The sequence below is a fragment of the Doryrhamphus excisus genome, chromosome 3 (assembly GCF_030265055.1).
Source record: "Doryrhamphus excisus isolate RoL2022-K1 chromosome 3, RoL_Dexc_1.0, whole genome shotgun sequence".
NCBI classification, from domain to species: Eukaryota; Metazoa; Chordata; class Actinopteri; order Syngnathiformes; family Syngnathidae; genus Doryrhamphus; species Doryrhamphus excisus.
The window spans coordinates 9,307,850-9,330,771 of record NC_080468.1 but is presented as its reverse complement, the minus strand read 5'-3'; the positions used below and the strand labels follow the sequence as shown (position 1 = coordinate 9,330,771).

At 40.1% G+C, this 22,922-nt stretch overlaps 1 protein-coding gene across 2 annotated transcripts in view; it reads right to left on the bottom strand.

Annotated features, from left to right (window-relative positions):
* Positions 1 to 15,361, bottom strand: part of LOC131126483 (glypican-5-like) — a 105,663-nt gene extending 90,302 nt beyond the window's left edge. For both annotated transcript variants that reach the window (XM_058069082.1, XM_058069083.1), the window contains exons 1-2: positions 15,036 to 15,361; positions 4,671 to 4,832 (exon numbers count right to left, since the gene is read on the bottom strand). In XM_058069082.1, the coding sequence (XP_057925065.1) occupies positions 4,671 to 4,832; positions 15,036 to 15,216 (343 nt within the window). In that variant the 5' untranslated portion in view covers positions 15,217 to 15,361. The remainder of the gene's footprint in view (positions 1 to 4,670; positions 4,833 to 15,035) is intronic.
* Between the last annotated feature and the right edge of the window lie 7,561 nt (positions 15,362 to 22,922).

The following is a 22,922-nucleotide window of genomic DNA, read 5'->3' as shown; positions in this document are numbered from 1 at the left end:
AAAGGCATGCTGAACACAGCAAAAGAAAATAAACAAACAACTTGACTGAAAACACAACGCTCGTCTGTCATTTTTAAAAATACAGGATTTTTTTGCCATTTTTCTGGGTCGCTATTCTACTATCCATCAATGGCACTGACAGAATGGCAGGATTAATCCAATATAGTATCAAAGCTGGAGCAGGGGTGTTATGGCATCTGTGCAAAAGGCAATGCTCTGGCTAATCAATTTTCATTCTTCCCTTTCACTAAACTGTATTTGCTTTCTTCTTGCGTCTCGGGGAGTGATGTCATGTTAAATCGTGTTTTCCGAAAAGAGGACAACTCACGTGTAGCGACACACAGCAAGTAACACAATAGAGTGAGGCGAGAGATGGCTATTTTCAAGATGGAATTACAGCTATTATTTTAGGCAGGGGTCACCAATCTATCTTTGGGACTTTGTCCCTTAATCAGAAAAATAACAGAAAAACTAAATGTATTAGGACATCGGTGCTGTCCTCTCCCAGAGAGACACCAACAGGCAAGGATTTTGACCATGAACAACAGGCCCGCCCCCTGCCAGTTCCAGCCCTGAGCTCAGTCCCTAAAGCCCAGCCGGAGGTGTCAGCAGACACCACACCGGCACGCCTCACCCGGCAAGCAACAAGCGTTGCTTGACGTGCACTTCCAAAATAATGTCCGAGCTGTGGTGATGTGGATTGTTAACAGACCATCATAACTTTTTCAAGTGATCAGTAATCAGATTACTTTTTCAATCTAACTATGGCAACCCTGGCAGTGTTTACTTAAAACTATGGTGCGTTTGCTCATCTACTGTGGTTTGTTTTCTCAAATGTGAATGTGAGACCCCTTTAGAGCTGGTAAATTTTGCAGAAGACAAAATATTTACATCACATAATATGTCACAAAAGCGACCCAATAAAGAAATTAAAATAAATGACCAAACGTTTGTCAGTGCAGTACAACGATTTGGAGGGCCCCAATGGTTGGGTTTGCCCTTGGGCCCCTAGATGACTAAATATGCCCTTTGGGTTGACAAGGTAAAGCCAACTCTAAAGCCTTTCCTGCTCAGCCACCACTCTGTGGTTGACACCTTCCCTCCATCAGACCTTGACAGTCACTCACTTGTCTGACAAAGTGGATTAGGAAGGTGTGTTTGTTTACATGACGGGGAAGAGAAGAGAAGAGACCAGGGAGGCCAGCCTGGGTGCATCTTTTGTGTCTTTCAGGGATGTTGAAAGCGTATTGTTATTTTTATAGGAGATTTTTAAAGAAAAATTCACAAATATTCCCCAAAAAAGTGCAGTTTGGTGGGAGTTATTACATAAAAAGATAGAAGCATCATATGTGCTAAATGTATCTCAACAACTCTTGGTCTTTTATCAACATTATTTGACTACATTCATGGAGTATCTGGATAAAATGTGAAAACCCCCCCACAGCATTTAGAAATGTGGTGTGTTTGTAAGGTCATGACATGACAACTCCCATTCATGACAAAGCACAGTAGGTCCATTTGCACTGTCCAAACAAGAGTAGGCCAGTGAAAACACACACACACACACTGACATGCATGCCATTTTTCTTCAAATGGGCTCTTCCATTCAGTGTGTCTTGAAACTATCCAAATCTATTTGATCCATTTTTCGAAACATTGATCATTCCTAAAATAAAGCACCATGAAACCACAAATGCCTTACTTGTAAAATATGTTTTTAATTATGTTTGTTTGGGGTGATGTTGGTAGTGAAGGATCTATGCAATTTGGAGAAAGACATAGCCTTATTATTTTCTACAATAATAGCGTAGCTGCTATTATTGTAGAAAACTTCCTTTGTACTACAAAGGAAGTTGTCATGTGTTGACCTGGAAGTTTTCAACCGCTATTGGCAAAGTGTGTGCTATTGTGTGTTGACCTTGAAACTCTGGAACGTTGGGTGAAGCTGCATCATAGACAACCTTTTAGATTAGTTTTTACACACTACGATTAGTACAACAGCTCATCATAACAAAGCAGCCATGGAGAAGAACATTAACAACACAGCTGGGCTAGCCCTGTCACAATAACACATTTTGCTGGACGACAATTGTCCTAAAAATTATGGCTGCAAGACGACATCATTGTTATTAACATTATTATACATATTATTAACATTATTTTTAAGACAGCAATGACATTAGTCAAAGCAGTCACAAGTAGGTTAGTTTAATGAGCCGTACCATTTTGTCAGAGTTTGGTGAAAGTGCACGTATTGGATGACTTTGGTTCCCAATGAAGAGTTATATTCGGGAACCACAGCAGCTGAAACATGAGTTCCACCGTTTTGTATTATTTATTTAATTGTATTTGTCACAAAATGATGATATTTTAACAGGCTGAAATTGATATCAGATTGTGTGTTATACATAATGACCACATTCAATTTGTTTGCAGCATATTGTCCACATGGCTACGGCTTCAAATCACTGTAGTTTGTGCGTCATGACCCTCAAAGTAACTGCACTGTCACTAGTATCCCTTTCAGAAGAATCACCCATTTGTGTTGGCTAGGTTGTAACTCCTCAAGATGCCAGTAGCACTCTGTGTGTGAACTCACTAGCGCCCCGCCTCGGCTGACTGACAGAAGGGTTCATTCACTCTGTTCATTTCGCTATAGAACAAGGTGTTGAGACAGATGCACAGAGTGAAACCTTTTATCATTCACCCTGTTTGGTAGAGAGTCACTATGTCAAGGCTGGCAAAGTTATGGAGCAGTTACTTGATTTATTAATTATCATGACAGGCCTTCTTGTGTTTTTTGTTTGTCTTTCTTTTGAATAGAGTTTAATGTATAGTATTTTCGTCTTCACTAGGGTCGTGGGTAGGCAAAATATTGGTGTAAATTGTTGACGTTAACCGAAAAACACACTTACTGGTTCCACTGTATTAGTACTTAGTTAAATTTTAGGTGTTTAAGGGAGGATCTATTTTCCTTCCCCACAGCCAGACTGATCTCACAATGAGGATTGTAAAAGATCTACTGTAAGTCGTAAGAACTGCCTGGTTTTATTAGATGAGGACACAAGGACGCAGTCTAACAGCGATGGACCGCAGCAGCAGGTGGCCTCTTACGAGCATCTTGTGGTTCTTTCCATACATTTTACAGGCATAGTTAGCTTTTGGGCTGACCCATAAGTTTAGCACCGGGTCGTATGGTGGTATGCCAGGGTAGTGTGTTAGTGTAGAAGCAATTAGGTGAGCCACCAGCAGACGTCCTGATGGCATCATCCAAAATCCCATTCCCGTTACTTCATGTGGTACATGAGCCACTCTGCTACATTCCACCCGAGGCACTCACAGACAGCACAGAGACGGTCCTTAGAAGGCTTTGCAAGTGAAGGGTTCCTGATGTCATCCTTTTCAGCTCCATTATACCCCCCCATGTGTTGATATCACATTGTTATTTTTCCATCTCGGCCTTTTCTGGCTATGTGGAGCACTCCATCTTCATTCAGCCAGACAAGCTCAGACATGAGGTAAGACGTGAGGGAGCTTAATGATGATGAAGAGGACAAATAGCAGAAACACAATTCAAACATATCTGCTTGTGTCCGTGCAGTGTAACCTAGGGAAGGCCCACCGCCAGCACTGTGTGACCTCCTAGGGAACATGTTTGACAGGACTGTAATTCCATAAAACTGGAAAGTGTTCATTTCCATGACAGCAATGTTACTTTTAACAAATTCCATTCTGTCTTTTCCATATTTGGAACAAAGATCAGTGCTGTCCGCTCATTCATTAGAGTAAACCACAGCCTGGGTCTAAGTCGCCTATTGTCATGTAAGAGTAATTGCAAGCTTACGAAACTACTCTAAAACAAACAAAAACATCCCGTGTATCTCTCCAAAAATGTGGGATTTTGCTGCTTTTGTGGAGGAAATGTTACAGCACTACAATTACAAGAGAAGGAGGACAAGCTCTACGGTCAGCCAGACCCAAGAGACAGGCTATCTACAATGGGAACTTATTTGTATGAACTCTGGACATGCAAACTGAACCACTTGAAAGTATTACCCAAAAATAAATAGCTGTAATGCCTCCCTACTTTGCTGTTCGAATCTGGCGGTTTCACTCTTGTTTCCACAAATATATGAATAAATAATGCTGTTTCATGATTTAATTATTTTACTTTTTTTGCCTAAATTAACCATTTTCAAGCATACAAGTTGCTAAATACAAATATAGGGCATTCAGAAGACACTGGGTGTCAGTAATGTTACTGTAATATTCAATGAGGCACACACCAGACTTGATTGCCAAAACAACGGGCTTTCATTGCAGGTTTGAATTATCTCACAACGGAACAATAATCTGATTTTTTTTTAAACGGCTAATGTTACACCCTCAACCCCCACAAAGCAAAAACTCAAATCTGAACCCCTGAGGTAATTCACTCTTTTTATGACTCCTATATTAAATAATATGAGTGTAAAGGTGACTATAGGGGTGCTACGTCTAGAGGGCTTTAATAATGTTAAAAACTATATTTAGAATGTAGTAAACAGGTTTTCTATGCTCTAACTACCAAAATATTACATTTATGTATGAGTTGAATTCCTATTTGTGTGAATTCACTTATCGTGGAACCAATAAACGAGAGATTACTGTACCAGAATCTCCACACTTACCCTGGAAGGCATCCGAGTGGCTAGAGATCAGGTGCTTCAGCTCGTAGCTGTACGAGTAAATGTTGTGGAGTGTTTCACGCTTCACTGCAAACTGGTAGCTTTCCTCCATCTTTCGAGTGCAGCAAGATGGGCCCTGGTGCTTGCAGACCAAGAGATCCACATCTGGGAATAACAAGACAAGATAGACATGTGTTGTTTAACTCCTTTATCAATCGAGCACACTGGTGTTAGAAATATCGAGGAAGTCAGCTATCATTCACAACAAAAGCGGTAATTTTAGATGCAATTTTTTTTTTTTACTCAAAAGTACAACAGCACACTTTCACCACAATAAACACCAAAGCCACCACTAATAATAAACCTCTACGCTAACATGATGGGCCCAGTTCAAATCCTACATAGCCCAGTCGCTTCCGGGGAGTACTACAGATTTATGTATATCTCATATGATTCAGTGTGCATAGTGTTTGTATAGTGTCCTGAGTATGCACACAAATAGACAGCCCATAACTCTGCTGCGAGACAGAAGAGGCACCATGGGAGGGTGAGAAAGTAGACCGACAATTCAACTACGTTTCCTGCTATAAATACTTTCTCTGTAAATATCTACAGCTCATATTAATGCACTCATGTTCGGTGCAGTCACGGCATGTGCTGTGTATGTCATGTACAACATAAACATTGTTTTTCCTTATGGAATTGCAACATCTTTGAAATTAGCCAAACATTGCCAATTATAACGCGGCTCCCAACAGCTACATGAAGGCAATGACCTAACGATAGTCCAATAAACAGCTCAATCAGGCACCGTTACATCAGCTCAAAGAGAGGTCAGCCTGTCCAGCCAGCATCACCTGCTTCACGCAATAAATATAAACACAGCAATGACATCAGTTAAAGCCGTCACAATTAGCTTGCTCTGTTCTAACGGTCTTTTCCCACTTGTTTCCCTGCCCAAATTCAGCCCCATCATGCAGTAGCCTGATATGATAACTCACTCTAAAAGGGGGGGAGGGCTGGAAGGCAGGTGTTGTAACCAGAGCCTTAAGTATGGCCTTAGGACAGACCGCAAGACCAATGCCTCAGCGTCCAAATCCCTCCATGAAACACAATAGGGTTGCATTCTCAATCGCTCTTTCCCTTTCTGCTCCCTCTCTCCCCCATTTGCCTGGCATATCCTCGCGAGGGCTGGGTGTCTCTTAATTACCCACTGAGGGTCCATTTGCTCCAAACCAAGAGCCGGACATAACTGGATTTCCTGCCCCTTCCAACTCATTACGGATGTCCTGCTCACATCATTGTTTCAACAGAACCCTTAGCCTTTCATTATGGTGATGGTAATGGTTTAGTATGAGGTTTTCAAAGATATGTTAATTAATAAGTCATGCTGTTTCGTGGTTGAATATGGCCCATTATTAGTTCATATTATATATATATTACATGCATATTGTCTAAATTAAGCATTTTCAAGCGTAAAAATGGCTGAATTAAGTAAAATAAACATGTAAGGCATTCAGAAGATGCATTTAAAAATGCTGTTAGTGATATGTAGTATTTTACACTGGTCACTAGGAGTCAGTAACTCACAAAATGCTAAAATTGAACTCTCGAGCACCCGGACGTCACTTCCTGTCTGCCTGCCACTCAAATCCCCTAGGGAACATATTTATCGCCGCACACCCATGCATGAGTCTTATTTGATTGTGATTGTGAAGTTGACCATGGGGTGTTAGTTCATGTCCAGAGGGCTCTAATAATGTTTAAAAAAATTCAATTTATATGCATATATAAATAAGAACTCGTACTCGTACGAAATTCTGTCAGGTCTGGAACCAATTGACCACGATATACAAGAGATTATTATAATATTTATTAAATTATAAAATAAGAAAATTATTAAAATTAAATTAGCACCAAGTATCTTCAGTAAAAATATGTTTTAATGGAGCAAAATATTGTTATTCTTTCCCTTGACACATATTGATGTGTCTGTAATAAAAAGATGACAGCCATTTTATGACTGACTGTGAACTTGATGCTACGATGCAACTTATAGCTTCTTCAGCTTCATGGCCATTATGTTGAGGTCATCGTGAGTAATCTTTCTCTCTTTCGCTTTCCTTGGTGTTGGTGTGTTATCGCTCTGATATTGAATTAATATGATAGGGACTTTGTGAAATCCAGACTGGCCTCGCTGTCCCTTGCGAGTATCCGGATGGAGTAAGTGATACTCAGAAACACTTAGGACTGTCTGACTGTGACAAATATGCCTGCTCACTTTTTTTTAGGGGGGGGGCATTAGCAGCCATGGGTTTTTCAGTAGGCCTAGCTTAGGAACCACTGAGTCTTTGCATCATTATTATTCTTCAGACACGAAAGTCTTTGAAAGACAATCTATTTGGTCAAGGGTAAAAGTGAATCCGAACCCTGGTGTGCTTCAAACTAATGGACTAAGACCACTTATGATATGACTCTCAGTCAGTCTGCAACTGAGTTCCAGTTCACTTGAGATCAAATGTGAATGCTACATGGACCAAAGACATAAACAAGTGACCAAATTCCAGCAAAAAGTATGCAGAAAACAAAATATGTACAAGAAAATTGGTTGGAATTGCTGTATCTTGCTCCCCCCCCCCCCCCCCCCCCCCTCTTGGAATATTTGAGTTACATCTTGTAACATTTGAATTTTGAACTTTGCATATGAATTTTGCAGCATGACTTTATCCAGTATATGTGATAATATGTCCGATTAATATTTTAAAACATGCATATTGAAGCAAATATTTTATATATTTTTTGCCTAAATTAACCATTTGCAAGTATGAAAATGGATGAATGAGCTAAAATACAAATATTAGGCATTCAGGAGATGCACCGTTAAAGATACTGTATGTACAATTCTCATCCTTTGTGTATTCATTCTGCCTGGCTAAACCTTTCGTGCACTTTACTCTTCAGACTCGATGTCAACTCCCAATCCTAATTCCTCTAATCGTCCTCAGGTGACAAATACCTCTGGAGTAATTTGCCGAATTAAAGCCACGGCTCAGGGCTCTCGGCTTGTTAGTCACAATCCCTTCAGCGACAGCTCAGTGCCCTTCGGTGCACAAGTCACAACTAGAATTGTGCCGCTTGCTCACATGCCATGTGCAATATGCCGTACCACGGTAGCCGAGGTGAATATTGCTGAGAGGGTAGTTTTTACAAGCTTTTGCAACCAATTAAAAAATTACACGCAGGCCACGTCTCTTTAATGTGGTTACACAGGGATCAACAAGTGGGTTAGAGTATCCTGACACTGTTATTTTGATATTTCACATGAGAACAAGAAAAACATTGTAAGAAAACAGCCAATTAAAGGTTCTCCTAACTCAGGAAGACGGTTTACTTTTAACTTGTCTGATCCAGTAAGCATACAGGATACGTATGCTTTTACACACGGAGCGGGGCTTGGGCTTGATGGTGCCAAATGAAAACACACCTCAAAGAGGTCTTTGCAGCATACCTGCATTTTTTTGGACAACCTTAAAAGTAAACTTTGGTGTTTTGCTATGCCAGACCCAAGGCTGTAGCAGCTGTCAGGGACTACTGGCACATGGTCCCAAAGCCATTCCAAAGACAAGAGGTCAGACAGAGAGCGCTCCGAGGGCAAAGCAGGAGGCTGATAGGTGGACTGATGCAGACACGATTAAGCAGCATTAGATCAGAGGTGTTGAGACCCAAGCAAAGAATGTCGCTTTAGCATCTGCTAAAGCATCACACAAGCCCACTCTCTTATTGAAGAACTGCATATTTTTTTCTAAACAAGATATTGTAATGATTTCCATCAATTTCAGAATGGTGGAATGCTGGAGCGACGATCACAAAGATTGTGCCGACTGAGCTTTGCGACTCCGTTGAAGGATGGCATGCTCTGCTGGGAATGTTGCGTTTTATTGAAGTCAAAAGTTGGGAAAACACAGATGCTCTGTGATTTTTGTCTGCGTGGAGTAAGATGTGTCCTTCATGTGTTTGCTCTCTCAGCAAGAAAGGCCAAGTTAAAAGGGGAAGCCAAATACAGTATCTCCAGCCAATGAAAGGCCATGTTGAGCTTTGAGAGTGAGCCAAGACTTTTGATGCTCTAACTGGTTAAGGATGTGGCAACATTCGATAACACAAAGCGTTTTCCATTTCAATGCAGTTGAAACATGGCTGCCTTGCATTTAGGACACATGACACTTTCTCCTTCTTCACTCGATTCATCAGTAAATTAGAGAATGGCAGTTGTGGAAAAGACTGAAAATAAGCTTTCTGTTTGTACCAGGCACATAATCAGATCAGCCCATCTTTAAGAGGGTGTTTTAATAGATCTGTAAAATAGCTTGATCATGTCTGAGGATGCTATCCAAGAAGCCAACTTGCAGCGTCGCTGTCTGAACAGCACTGCTGGGCGTCTGCCTTCCAAGAGGCTTTATGACCTAATCTCTCTATGTAGTGCTTGGCTGTGTACCACGGTGCAGACGTTGTATATCACACTTCAAAACTCAGTATAAGCAGACCATGAATTTAATGGAACTTTTAAAATTGCAAACATTTATTTTCTGGAAGAAACATTTGAATCAAACTATTTTGGAGTCTTTAAATGAACTGCTTGTTTTTTTATTGCAGGTTTTAATTATCTCACGACTAAAACAATAATCATGATTGAAAATCCCCAATAACATCAAAGGCTACTGTTGCTGCAACCCACACCGAGCTAAAACTCAACTATGAACCTCCAACATCACTTCCTGTCCACTCACCACTTGTTTCCCCTAGAGATCACATTTGTTGCAACACACACAATAACTATAGGGGTTTTAGTTAATGTCTAGAGCAGGGGTCTCAAACTCAATTTACCTGGGGGCCACCGGAGCTAGGTTCTGGGTGAAGTCGGGCCGCATCAGGTTTTCCAAAAAAAACAAAACGCATTTATTTAAAAACTGGAAAAAAAAATCAATAAAAAAAAAATCTTCAATGCTTTTGCTTCTGCTATACCCTACACTTTTTCAGTACTTTGGTTCCGGTTTTCCACACCAAAATATCTGATAAAACATTCCACTGTTCTCAAATATCTTAATTTTTATTTTTCTATACACAAAATAAGATACAAATAAATAAATAAACAAATTAAGAATAAAGACAATAAATCAATCAAATAAATAAGTGAAATAATAATAAAACAGCAAATAAGAAAAACATAAGAAACCACATACAGTTGGTAGAGAAATTATTTTTTTCAGATTCAAATGTACAGTATTAACAGTTATTTAACCTTTAACATGAACATTAATGAAACTTAATAATTTGACCCAATTAGCAAGTTAGCATCGTACTCAGTTCCATCTGGGAGCAGCGTGGTAACTTTAACAACGTGTTTGATGAGATGCTTTATCTTGACGTGTATTTTCCCTTTTATTCCAAATCATTTCCTGCATTTATTTGTACCCAGCGTCATAAGCCTTTAGCTTCATTGCTAATCCAAAGCAAAACAGGGCGGGGTAACAGGGTAGGGTAACAGTATGGGCGGGGCAAAATCATGTTAATTGTGTCCGTGTGCACACAGCTTTAAGCTGTCATTTCAACATTAAACTTTGGTATCAAAGTGGGGGCCTCAAACTAGGGCCGCGAGTTTGAGATCTAGAGGGTTCTAATACTGTTAAGATAACAGTTGTTATGTTTTCTAACTACGAAAATATTCCATTCATAAATAAGGAGTTCTCCTTTGCGGAAATTCACTTATAGTCGGGTCTGGAACCAATTAACCATGATAAATGAGGGATTACCGTAAAAGCAAAAGCAATGACGGAAATGGAGACACAAAACTGAGAACTCTGACAAGAAGTGTGTATTGCATTTAAACATGATACAAACAAACACAACCTAAAACAGCATGTGACCATTTCCAGTTAGCACTCTGATGCTCCCTGTTGCATTAATCCTGGCACATTTCATGAAATATCAGCTCACACGTTAATGAAACGCAGTACTGTATCCCGACACAAACAGCACACTGTGAAAAGGAGCTGAAGTTTTGCCACTTCAAATTTCAGGCCTTGCTTTTGTTGGCATTTGATCTGTGAAATGAAGCGGAGTAGCTCACAAACACACACAGCAAATCTCCCACTCAAACATCCCCTCCACTGGTAACCACTTTGAAGACATGATCGCTCCTGACCCAAAACAACCTCTGTAAAGGCGAATGTAAATAAAGCTCCAAATAAGAAGCTGAAAAATGTTTGATTAGCTGTGACTACGGGGGAGATGGAAGAAACCATACAACAAATAATGTCAAGAAAACAGTTTATGGCTATGAGGATCAAGATGGGTCACTGGTAGAATAGCGGTTCACATAGTCGACTTGTGTGCAGCTAGTGTGGGATGAATTCACACACAATGCTCCTTTCCATATCACATGGTAATTGACCTTTCGCCCATAAGTCAGCTGGGTGAGGTCCAGCTTCTGCCCTGCCTTGACACAATAAGAGCTACAGAAAATGGATTAATGGATTGATGGAGGACACAAATCCATACCTCCTACATTCATCTTGTGTTGGAGACAAGCTGAAGAAAATAAAAGCTTGGATAATGAATGTGTTATGCAGATGACTGACAAAGGTACCATATTGACCTGAATATGAACATCAGAATTTCTCCAGTAAAAGATCTGAAAAAGACGTCTTACATTCAGGGTTTATAAATGCACACCAACAAGTGGCACCGAACATCTCATTGAACAAGTCAGAGTGTTTCTTCCTGTCATTCACACACACCCTAGAAACCTGGAGAACCAGCTTGCAAAAACTCTCTTAAAAGTTAGCAAACAACAGAGGAGGAGTAATTTTAAGACAATGGTGACCAAATAGGCAGAATCATTATCTGTCTTTGATTTTTGCCTTTTTTCCAAAAAAACGGGTGTTGAAAAATAGGGGTCATCTTGTATGCATTAAAGGGCGTCTTTGTTGTTTGTTTGAGTTTGAGTCAAGGTGGAGTGTTTCCTCTGAATCAAATCTGAATTTTTCCAGAGAATTAAAAAACAAAATCCTTATAAAGTTATCCCTCGGCATATTGCGTCTCAAATTTTGCGCCTTCAAAATAGGAATTAAAAATCATGCTATTTTGTGGTTGAATATTCCCTTTTCCCCCATATTAAAGGAGACCTATTTTGCTTTTTCTACTTTTCTGACCTATAAATGTAGTTACAATATTGTATTTTCCTATTAAACGATGCCAAAGTTTCGGATAATGAGGTTTGCACATTTGAAAGTGAGCCCTTGAAGAAGTTTGGGATGGCTCAAAACGCTTGATTTAATAGGCGTGGTAAAACTGTTCCTTTGTGATGTCACAGAAGGGATGGACTTCCTTATATGGTAAATAGTTAGGAAGCACTTTGGGCATGTGACCAATCACAGCGGAGTGGGTGCTTTCTGTGCGGGTTTTTATGTGTAGCTGCTCTATAGGAGACCACAACTCAATACTGAGGGTAAATAAATTAGCATAATACAACAAAATACAATAAATGTATAGATTAAGTAAAGTAAAGATATAAAGTAAATAAATAAATAACATAAAGTAAATAACTAAATAAAGATTAAGGAAACTACAAACATGTAGTAATATGTAGTAATGTTACTTTACTGTTAACATAACCATAATATTCATTAGAATAACATGGCTACTGTATTCTTCTTAACCCAGCCCAAGCTAAAACTCAACTTGAAACCCTTGCGTTACTGCCTCCACTCATCCGGAATACAATTACTGCAACACACCCAAGCAATGTACATGGGTGTTATTTCATGTAAACTGGTTTTCTATGCTCCAACTACAAAAATATTCTGTTTATAAATCACAAATGTACTTATGACTGTCGGGTCTGGTATCAATTAACGGCGCTCAACAAGGGATTATGGTATCAAACAATGTGATCAGCACCAAAATCTAGTGTTTGCTTCCTTGGCTCATGCCCGTCCACTCTACAAAATATCTTGAAAAGCAGTCATATAATTTTGAACACTTCATCAGTACATTATCGCTTGTACTTCCTGTCATGACACTGAGCTCCAACTCAGGTGGAATTCAGAAAAGCAGCTGCAGTGGCAGGCTGTCACAGTGCCATTAAATGTGTTGCAAATGCATTGCAGACTGCTTTAGCTTGTCACGCTAACCTCGCTTCAGACAGTCGACATTCTCCAAAGACCAAGGTGCTTCTGTCTGGGAGCGCTATCCCACAACTACTGCTCGTAAATGGAATAGTCATCCTCTTGTTGCTAGCAGTGACACACAGTTTAATAAACAAATATCAGATGGTTTGGAAGTGTTTCCCAATGAGCTATCCATTGCTCCACTCCCATGTCAAGCATTTATACCCGGAAAGGGGTGAATAACTAGACAGCAGCATCATATAATGTTATATCTGCACATTTAAAGGGCAAAAATGCAAATACTGTCAATCAAAATCAGAACACAATCATGTGAATCTGGTAGCCGTGGACCCACGGAGATGGAATATGTGGTAAGAGGCCCAACAATGTTCGCCCAAGAAAAAGTGAGCATAGTTGAACTGATGCCCAAACCCTCTCAAAATGTCTTTTTCCTCCAAAACACTTTTGGAATTGACGGTTATCCACATAAAATAACTGTTCCCTTTGTGTGAAGGAGGAAGAGTGCATACCACAAATGTTTACAGACAATCATAATCTGACAAAAGAGCATGTCAGCTGTCAGTTGCCAAAAAGCCACACTTTTTTTTTCATCTGCACTGTCACGTCTTAACTAATCTTCTGAAGATAACAACTTGCGATAAAAGATAAGTCATTGTGAACTTATTCAAATGTACGTAAGCATCAACCATTATCTTTTTACTCAGTCATCTGCAGTTAGTTACATCACCCTCCTCCACACCCTACATAGTTCTTCACTTTGTCCAAAATCATGTCCACGGAACGTGTTTAAACAGCGGAACGCCCCAAACCTGAAGCCGAACAAAATTTGCCATATTCTGCAAATTTCACTTGTTTTTTGGAGTGTTTTCGTTCCTTCTTTTTACACTTGTGTGACAGCTTGTCAACAATGGCACATCACTTGTATTACACCCACCTCATTCACATTTTAGTCAAGATTGTTTGGTTTGTCATTCCATGTACATGGAATGTTCTGTGCAGTTGCCCCCCCCGCACTTCCCCTTCTGCTGCTGCTTTGTATACCGTCTGTTCAACCATTGCTCCTCAATAGTTCATAAGTGGCAGTAATTAAATGACAGTGACTTACAGTAAATCTGATGTAATGTATTTTTTTACCGCAACATCTATTGGCACCTCTGGACTTGATCTTCGGACCTCCAGATTACAAACCAAGCACTCTCCAAATTGACCTATACAGCTACTAGAGGACAAAGTAGAATTTTCACAGAAAAGTTACACTAATTACACTATGTGAGAACATTAACAAAAGTCAGTGTCATGGTTTCAATGTTCTCATTGGGAGTGACCAGGATGGATAGGATCAGGAACGCATACATCAGAGGGACATTACATGTTAGAGGCCTTGGAGATAAAGTCAGTTATCGGCCAGACTGAGATGGTTGGGACATGTCCAGAGGAGAGATAGTGAATATATTGGTAGAAGGATGCTGCGTTTAGAGTTGCCAGGTTGGAGGCGTACTCCTCCAAAGAGGAGATTTATGGATGAAGTGAAGGAGGACGTGAGGGTAGTTGGTGTGAGAGAGACAGATGCAGAAGACAGGGTTGGATGGAAGAGATATATTTTTTAATGTGGCGACCCCTGAAGGGAAAAGTCGAAAAAGAGAAAGAAGAAGTTTGATGGTTGCAATCATGAAATAAGGTTATCAAGAAATCAAAATTTGTAGTCTTGTCAGTTTAGCCATTGCCCCAATTAGTTGATAGGTGTCCTGGGTGAGTTGATGTTTGATTTGTTTGAATTGGTTAAGAAATGGAGGAGTAGTTAGCAGAGAAAAAACGGGGCAGAATAAGAAGAAGTAGGAAGTGGAGGAGGGGAAACAAATAGATGAAAATGGCCGACACAATAACATGTGTCACACAATTATTAACGCCACTTTGTCACATTTCAAGTTAGTTTTGTATTCAAGAAAAGAAAAGATGATGTTGCATGCCTGGCTGAGTTAGTGTTGAACAAATTGTAACTCAAGCACTTAATTTAAGTCCACATAATTTCAATTTGGGCATAATGAACTTCACTATTAAGTATCTGCACCATGCAATTCTAGAAATCTAGACATTCTGCTGTCACCGTTTTAAAAGGTGAAAGTGCAACGAGATATGCATCACTAGTCAATGTTCCATTGCGCCACACTGCAGACTGCCTCACCTGTGCCAGGTGTCTCCGGTACCCTGTGCAGCGGTCCGACCTGCCTCAGCTGGAAGGCGGTCCTCACTTCATGACAGCTGTAGGCGCCCACGTCTAGAGCGCTGGCCGCCAATAATAAGACCGCCGGCAAAATCCAAAAAGGTCCGCGAGAGCTCACGCTTGGGCATATTCCACGGGACATTGCCGCATGTCACGCCAGGTAGCGCAGCGGAGAGCCTGCTGGGGTGTGTGTGTGGGTGTGCGTCAGTTGAGTCAAAAGAAGCACATCTGATCTACACCGGATGTTTTTTTGTCACATCATTGGTCAGGAGAGGTGTGTTGTCTCTACCGTTGGCGGTGGGTGTCTAAAGACCAGGCTGTCCCGCTCTGTCTGCGTGCCTGTGTCTGTCCACGGCGCGAACGCCCCCCACACACACACACCCTCCCCCCTTTGGCTTGCAGCGCCCCAAATAAAACACCCACTGAACGCTCTGCACCCATCTCATGCTACATAACTAACTGCTTATTTGATATCATTAAACCGATGTTTGTTTACAGGATATGTATCAACCTAAAAGAGACACCTTAAATAACATGATCATAAACTGCATTGCATTGAATCTTCTTTCATCATGTAAGCCTACTTGTTGCATTAGCGTCTTGTTTGCCTTCCATGTGAACATTGCTGAGAGCTCTAAATGATACTCGGATGATGTCCTATCAGGTTTAATGGAGCAGCTAGTTAGATGGGATTTAGGTTGACGCCACCTAGTGGGCAACACAAGAGCTGTCTGTCATTAATGTTTCTTGCAAATGTATTCATACAATGTAAAAATAGAAAAAGAAAGGTGATACTGTACAGTGTTGTGAATGTTTGCCCCCTTCTTGATTTCTTTTTTTTTTACATGGTTATCATACTTAAATCTTTCAGCCCATCAAACAAATTTAAATATCAGAATCAGAAATGGTTTATTGCCAGGTATGATCAAACACATACTAGGAATTTGTTTTGGTGATGTAGGTGCAGACACATCTATTAAAAAATGAAAATACAAAATATACAGAATATACAGTATAAATATATGTACACAGTCTGTTGCGTTAATGTAACGCATATTGTGATTGTCAAATTAGTAATATTAGTCAATGACAACACAACTGAACACAAAATAATGTTTTTAAATAAAACTTTTTATTATTAAGCGAGAAAAAACTGGTTGGACCCTTGGAAAAAAATGCAACTAAGCGTTTGTGATAACTTGCAATGAGTCTCCATTCATCTTTGCAGAATTGTTGTAATTCAGCCACATTGGAGGGTTTTTCCAGCATTAAGTATATTTTTAAGGTCATCCCACAGCATCTCAATAGGATTCAGGTCAGGACTTTGACTGAAGTCTTCATTTGTTTTTTCTTCATCCATTCAGAGGTGGACTTGCTGGTGTGTTTTGAGTGTCCAGTTTGAGGTCACAAGCAATTGGCCACACATTATCCTTAAGGACTTTGTGGTTGACAGCAGAATTCATGGTTCCATTGATCACAGCAAGTCTTCCACTTCCTGAAGTAGCAAAACAGCCCTAGACCATCACACTACCACCACCATATTTTACTGCTGGTATGATGGTCTTTTTCTGAAATGCAGTGTTACTTTTACTCCAGATGTAATGGGAAACATACTTTCCAAAAAGTTCAACTTTGGTCTCGTCAGAATACACAGAATTTTACCAAAGGTCTTGGGGATCATCAAGATGTTTTCTGGCAAGTTTGAGACAAGGCTTAATGTTCTTTTTCTTCAGCAGTGGTTTGGGTTTTGGAAGTCTGCCATGCAGGCCATTTTTGCCCCAGTGTCTTTCTTACGGTGGAGTCATGAACACTGACTTTAACCGAGGCAAGTGAGGCCTGCAGTTCTTTGGATGCTGTTGTTGGTTCTTTTCTGACTTCTTGGATGCGTTGATGCTGCACTCTTGAGGTCATTTTGGTCAGCCCGTCACTCCCACTGTGGTTTGCTGGTTTTGCAAAGATGAAATAAAATGAAAAGAAATGGTCTTGTAACCTTTTTCAGACTGACCAAATATATATTTGTTACTGGAAAACTACATTTTGTGTTAAATTGTGTTGTCATCACACTAATATCTAAGTGTGCTTGATGGTGTGTGACAAACAAACAAAAAAATCAGGAAGGGCGAAAACACTTTTTCACACCACTGGAAGTCAAAATATTAATCGCAAAGAGTTGTATTCTAACAAAAAGTCATCATTTTATTTGAAGAAACTCATAATATGAAGAAAAATAACATTTTAGTAGCATAAAAAGTTGTCATTTTGGAAAATTATGTTGAGGAAAAAGTTATAATATTGTGAGAATAAAGTCAAAATATTATGGGAATAAAGTTTTAAAAACAACTGCGATTTTGGGAGAAAAAAGACAAAATGCTGAGAAAAATTGAAAAAAGAGAATATTCTTGCAATAATGGGATGGGATGTTATTTTAGTACAATTCCACCTACAAATCTCTGGGTATACTCCGGTTTCCTCCCACATTCCAAAAACATGCTCGGTTAATTGGTGACTCCAAATTGTCCATAGGTATGAATGTGAGTGTGAATGGTTGTTTGTCTATATGTGCCCTGTGATTGGCTGGCCACCAGTCCAGAATGTACCCCGCCTCTCGCCCAAACACAGCTTGGATAGGCTCCAGCATACATGCAACCCTCGTGAGGATAAGCGGCATAGAAAAAGGATAAATCGGAAAAGGTTTGGACACCCCTGTCTTACACAATACATCAGAGAATGGGTAAAACCAGTTCATACTAAACGCCCTATTTGCCAACAGAGGGCGCTCAAACAGTTGCTATAGTTTCAACAGTGGCCTCATCCCGGAACAACAGTTCAGGACCAAAGTCTTTCATTTTCGCTTTCACAAACAGGGGACACGTTAAATTGGGTCCTTCCAATGTAAAAACAGAGGCCCATCTCTGGTAAGTCATCCTGTATTCGATACACAAGAATGATTACACTTGCTTTTGTGGCGCATTACAGTGTTGTTTAGTGTACAACGACAGCATCTTATGTGGACAATATTAACCACCACAACCTCGAGGTGTAGTTTATTATTTATTTATTATTTATTAAGCACAAATGGAAATTTAAAAAAATTGTAATTTGAATCACTGTTTAATTAGTTCACTTTGCAGTGAACTAATTACCACAAGCTAACAGCTCTCTCTTACGAGTTGTTTGTAAAGTGAAATGCAATAGATTTAAAATGATTTAAAAAGGAAACGCCCATCTTCTTAAAATATGTACCTAAACAGGTTTTGTAAAAAAATATATATATATACACATACAATTGACTCAAAACGACAACACATTTTTTTGTCTTACGGTATACGACCAGCAGATGGCGTACGTCGTCTTAATCATATGCCCCTTGGTGGTCAGTTGTTTTTCTGGGTACGTAAACATCCGGTTTTCATCGGGAAAGGACCGTATTTTGTTCTTCTATCCCGTATTTTCCATATTTTAAAGGGACTGTATGCAACTGGTTCAAAATGAAATTATTACAACTAATTACATATATAACATAATATAAATGACAAGCAATGCTTTTGTTGATGGTCTAATAATGCTCTTTTGTCATTTAGTGATTCACATATCTCATTCTTGTCCTAGATCCACTACTTAATATACTATCCAGCCTGACCTGAGCCCGTCAGTTACAGCTGTCTAAACAGCAGATGTAAGTGGCTTACATAGGGTTAAACCCTCAAGATTGGAGCCTTCCACTGACTGGGAGATTTTGCTTTTCAGTCTCCCATTTCCGCCTCTCAGTCTCTGCAGATGCGTGGAGGGTGGTGGCGGTCGTGGAAGCATGCCTCTGCTTGATGTCTCTGGGGTGAGGAGGCAGTGATAAATTAGTGTCAAGATGCATGATTAACTTGAATATTAACCCATGTTCAGATGGGTAATAAAAGTACTTGAGGAAAACACTTACTGGTAACCACTTCACATATGATGTCCTTGTTAATATGTTCCTGTAATATGTCCTTATATCATCACAATGACTACTGATCTAGAAAGCTCTAGTTTAGAGCATGAGTCATCATGTGAGGACATATTGACAATTACAGATCACAATTAGGTGAAATGCAAATTGATTTTCAACCTTGTGACTATAGTTAACTATGACTATTTGTACAAAAATGGTGGTACATGTTTTTAAAAATCTCGCCACAACTTTAACTTGCCATTAATTAAGCTGTCTTCGGGCGAGAGGCGGGTCGCCAGCCAATCACAGGGCACATATAGACAACCAACCATTCACACTGACATTCATACCTATGGACAATTTGGGATCGCCAATTAACCTAGCATGTTTTTGGAATGTGGGAGGAAACCGGAGTACCCGGAGAAAACCCACGCATGCACCTGGAGAACATGCAAACTCCACACAGAGATGGCCGAGGGTGAGGTCTGCGCGCTAACCACTAGACCGCCGTGCAGGCCTTGGTGATTTGTTTTTCCATTTAATTCACATGAGGACATAATGGCTTCATTTTCCGATGGCAAAAATCTATTAATAAATCATGCGGTTTTGTGGTTGAATGCAGTCTATTATTAGTATATACTGTATGTGCATATTGAAGTAAATGTTACGTGTTCTTTGCCTAAATTAAGAATTGTCAAGCATAAAAATGGCTAAATGAAGACAAAAACAAATTCAAAGAATTTGCATGAAAATTGGGAATGTAGTATTATATAGATAGATAGACTCCCTTTATTGTCATTGCACAAAACACAGTAGTGAAATTGCCAACGAAATGTCGTTGCCTGCACAGACACAAAAGAAGATAAGTAATAATAAATAATAATAATAATGTGGAGAATAAATAGATAGAATAGACACCAAATATGAACAACATAATGTAAAGTGCAGCGTGAACAGTAAATTGCCCAAATAATTTAGGGTTAAGGCTTATTTGGCATTCAGCAGTCTGATGGCCAGGGGGAAGTAGCCGTCTCTGAACCTGGTCGTCCTACAGCGGATGCTGCAGAGCCTTCTCCCCGATGCCAGGCGAGAGAACAGTCCATGCTGGGGGTGTGTGGGGTCAGAGCAGATCCGATGGGCTCTAGATACAAGCACCGGACATGCACCAATCATTCATTCATTCAGTTTCTATACCGCTTATCCATACTAGGGCCATGGGGGTATGCTGGAGTCCCAGTTGACTTCGAGTGAGATGAGGGGTACACCCTGTACTGATCCGCCAGCCAATTGCAGCAATAGACACAATAATAAATAAAAACTGAAATAAAACATTATTGTTGAGGCTGTAACCCAGGACAAGCTGAAAGTCAAGTCTGAACCCCCGACATCACTTCCTGTCTGCTTTCAGCAGCTTTCAGCTTCCTTTGACAACACATACCTGTGAGCATGAGTCTTATTTATGTCTTAAATGGCTTATTTACTCTAGTTATGTCTACTATATTGGTTCACGATAACGATCGCGAGGGCGACTCTTGGGGTGTTATTTCATGTTTACAGGGCTCTAGTAACTGGTTTTGTATGCTTGGACTAGGAATATATTCCATTTACAGTATAAATAAGAGATCTTACTTTCCAGAAATTCACTTATGGTTGGATCTGAAATCAATTGACCGCAATACTGTAATTTTTTCCTTTGAAAAAAGTCTGAAAAAGACACATCGTGGGCATGCAAGCCAACAGGTGGTGCCAAATGACTTCTCACCAAGACAGTCAGTCTTTTCTTCCTGTCGCTCACACACTCTAGTGACCTGGGAGTGATGCAGCCTGGACATGGAACTTAACTGGAATATCCGGAAAGCCCTCTGAAGGTCCAACTATTGACTATTCACCAACTATTGTCCATCAAGTTTGGAGACAATTGGATACAAATGACAGAATTTGAATGTAGGATTTAAAGCAGCATTCATTTGATAGTTAAATTCATATTATTTTAAATAATGCAATATATTCCATCCTTGAATGCTTGAGGTTGTCAAAATGTGATGCACATTAATGGTCAGAGAGGGACCCTTATGCTCCATTTCCCTCTGGGCTGAGATGTGAGTGGTGGAAGTAAACCATGCTGCATCTTTCATGCGAGCCTGACATCTTCAGTGCCATGGTCTCACCCTCTGTGCTGCAATTCCTTCACCTGCTCAGGAAATGCAGCCTCAAACCCTGGCCACAATCCCACCACCATATGGAAACCACAATGTTTACATGCCAATCATTTCACAATGCACGTCTAATAAAATATTTAAGAGCTATGGTGTGTCTCCAGTGGCTGTTTCTTTAGTAATGGTTAATTGATTGGTTTAATGGCTTTCATGGACTTTTCATTAGCCTGTTACAGCAGCGGATCAATCAGTGCAGCATCATTTTAAGCGTGAGTGAGCTTAGCACCAGGCGTCCACTCCGGGGCACATTAGTCTGTATAAGAGAACTGTCGTAAATGTCACTATGCTCTATTAGATAGTTAAAACACAACATGTTATAGCTTGCAGGCTTACTAAAAACTCAATGTTCGGTGAGCTGATTCAATTTTCTGCAAAGTGAAATGTGATTGTCTGCATGTTTATAAGAGGGATTTGTTTGCAGTTTGTACCCAAATGTTTTCCCATGTTTTCCCATCATGATGTCGTAAAAACCCCCAAATTCAAAACACACCATTTGAATGGGAGGAAGGTGATACATTTTTGTCACGTTTGTTGGTCGTAAACAGTCTCTAGGGGCACAAATTACTGTCAAAACATCATCAAAAATACATTTTTTACATCATAGGGGACACTAAAAGCCAAAACAATTAAACAATTTTGCAATAAATCTAATGAAAATCAACACAGCAACAAATTCACTAAGCCATGTTAATGTATTCAAATGCCCTTCAAGTGTTTATTAAGTGAGTGTGTGAAGTGAAAACTAACAGTCATTGACTCCCACTCCAGACCTCCTCAACGTCCCCCAGGGAACGTGCTCACAAAACAAAGTACTGTTGTGCACATAGGTGGAAAAATTTGTTTAACCCCATTAACCCCTTGAGATTCTCTCACTGTCTGTGTTCATTGAACTCCTTTTGGGATCTAAATGGGATCCTTTGGCACACATGAGGTCAGGCTGCATTCTTTGTGCTTGTGTGCTGATTTGCTGCGCACATCGTCTAGCTTGCTTTGTGTCTGGCTAATCGACCACATTGCTTACTAGAGACAGAAAAAAAGGGGGTGACTAGTTTTTGACAGAGCGTTTTATGGCAGTCAGATGATAGCAGTTGGCTATTTATGGCACGCAGTGTGTTGTTATTGAGACGTTTTGAAGCATTTGAACCGCTGGTGGTCTAATTTTGGACTGTCTACTCCTGCAAAGCTGCACATTAGTTAAAATCCCAGCCTTGATGAACTCATCTTTGCATTACATTATCTGCAGAACTGATTTTGGTATATCAGACCTTCCACTGCAGTACTTTACAGACACAGCAAGAAAATGGGGAGGGGGGGTGGTGGTAAGAGAAATGGAGGGAAGGGTTGATGAAAACAACACATCTCTGCCCCCTAATCCTTTTGTGTCGACTGTGTTAATCCGTCCGAGCAAACCCCACCCCACTGGGACAGCTCACCCCCCAAATTTTGCACCATGTAAGAGGCGTTCCCACCGCCACCTGAACAGGAAAACAAGCTGTAGTTATACCCCAAACAGGGTCCCCTTGACAGTACAACAGAGGCTCACAGTTGCTGTAGCCCCTCGACAACTAATGCAACTCAGGTTCAACTCTATGCCCACTTTAATCCTATTCACTTCTGAGGCCAGTGGGAACAAGCTTTGTTTTTAAGGTAGCATCAGCGTGTACTGTATGTGTTGCAAAGTTGAATTTCTGTTGTGTAGTTTTGCTT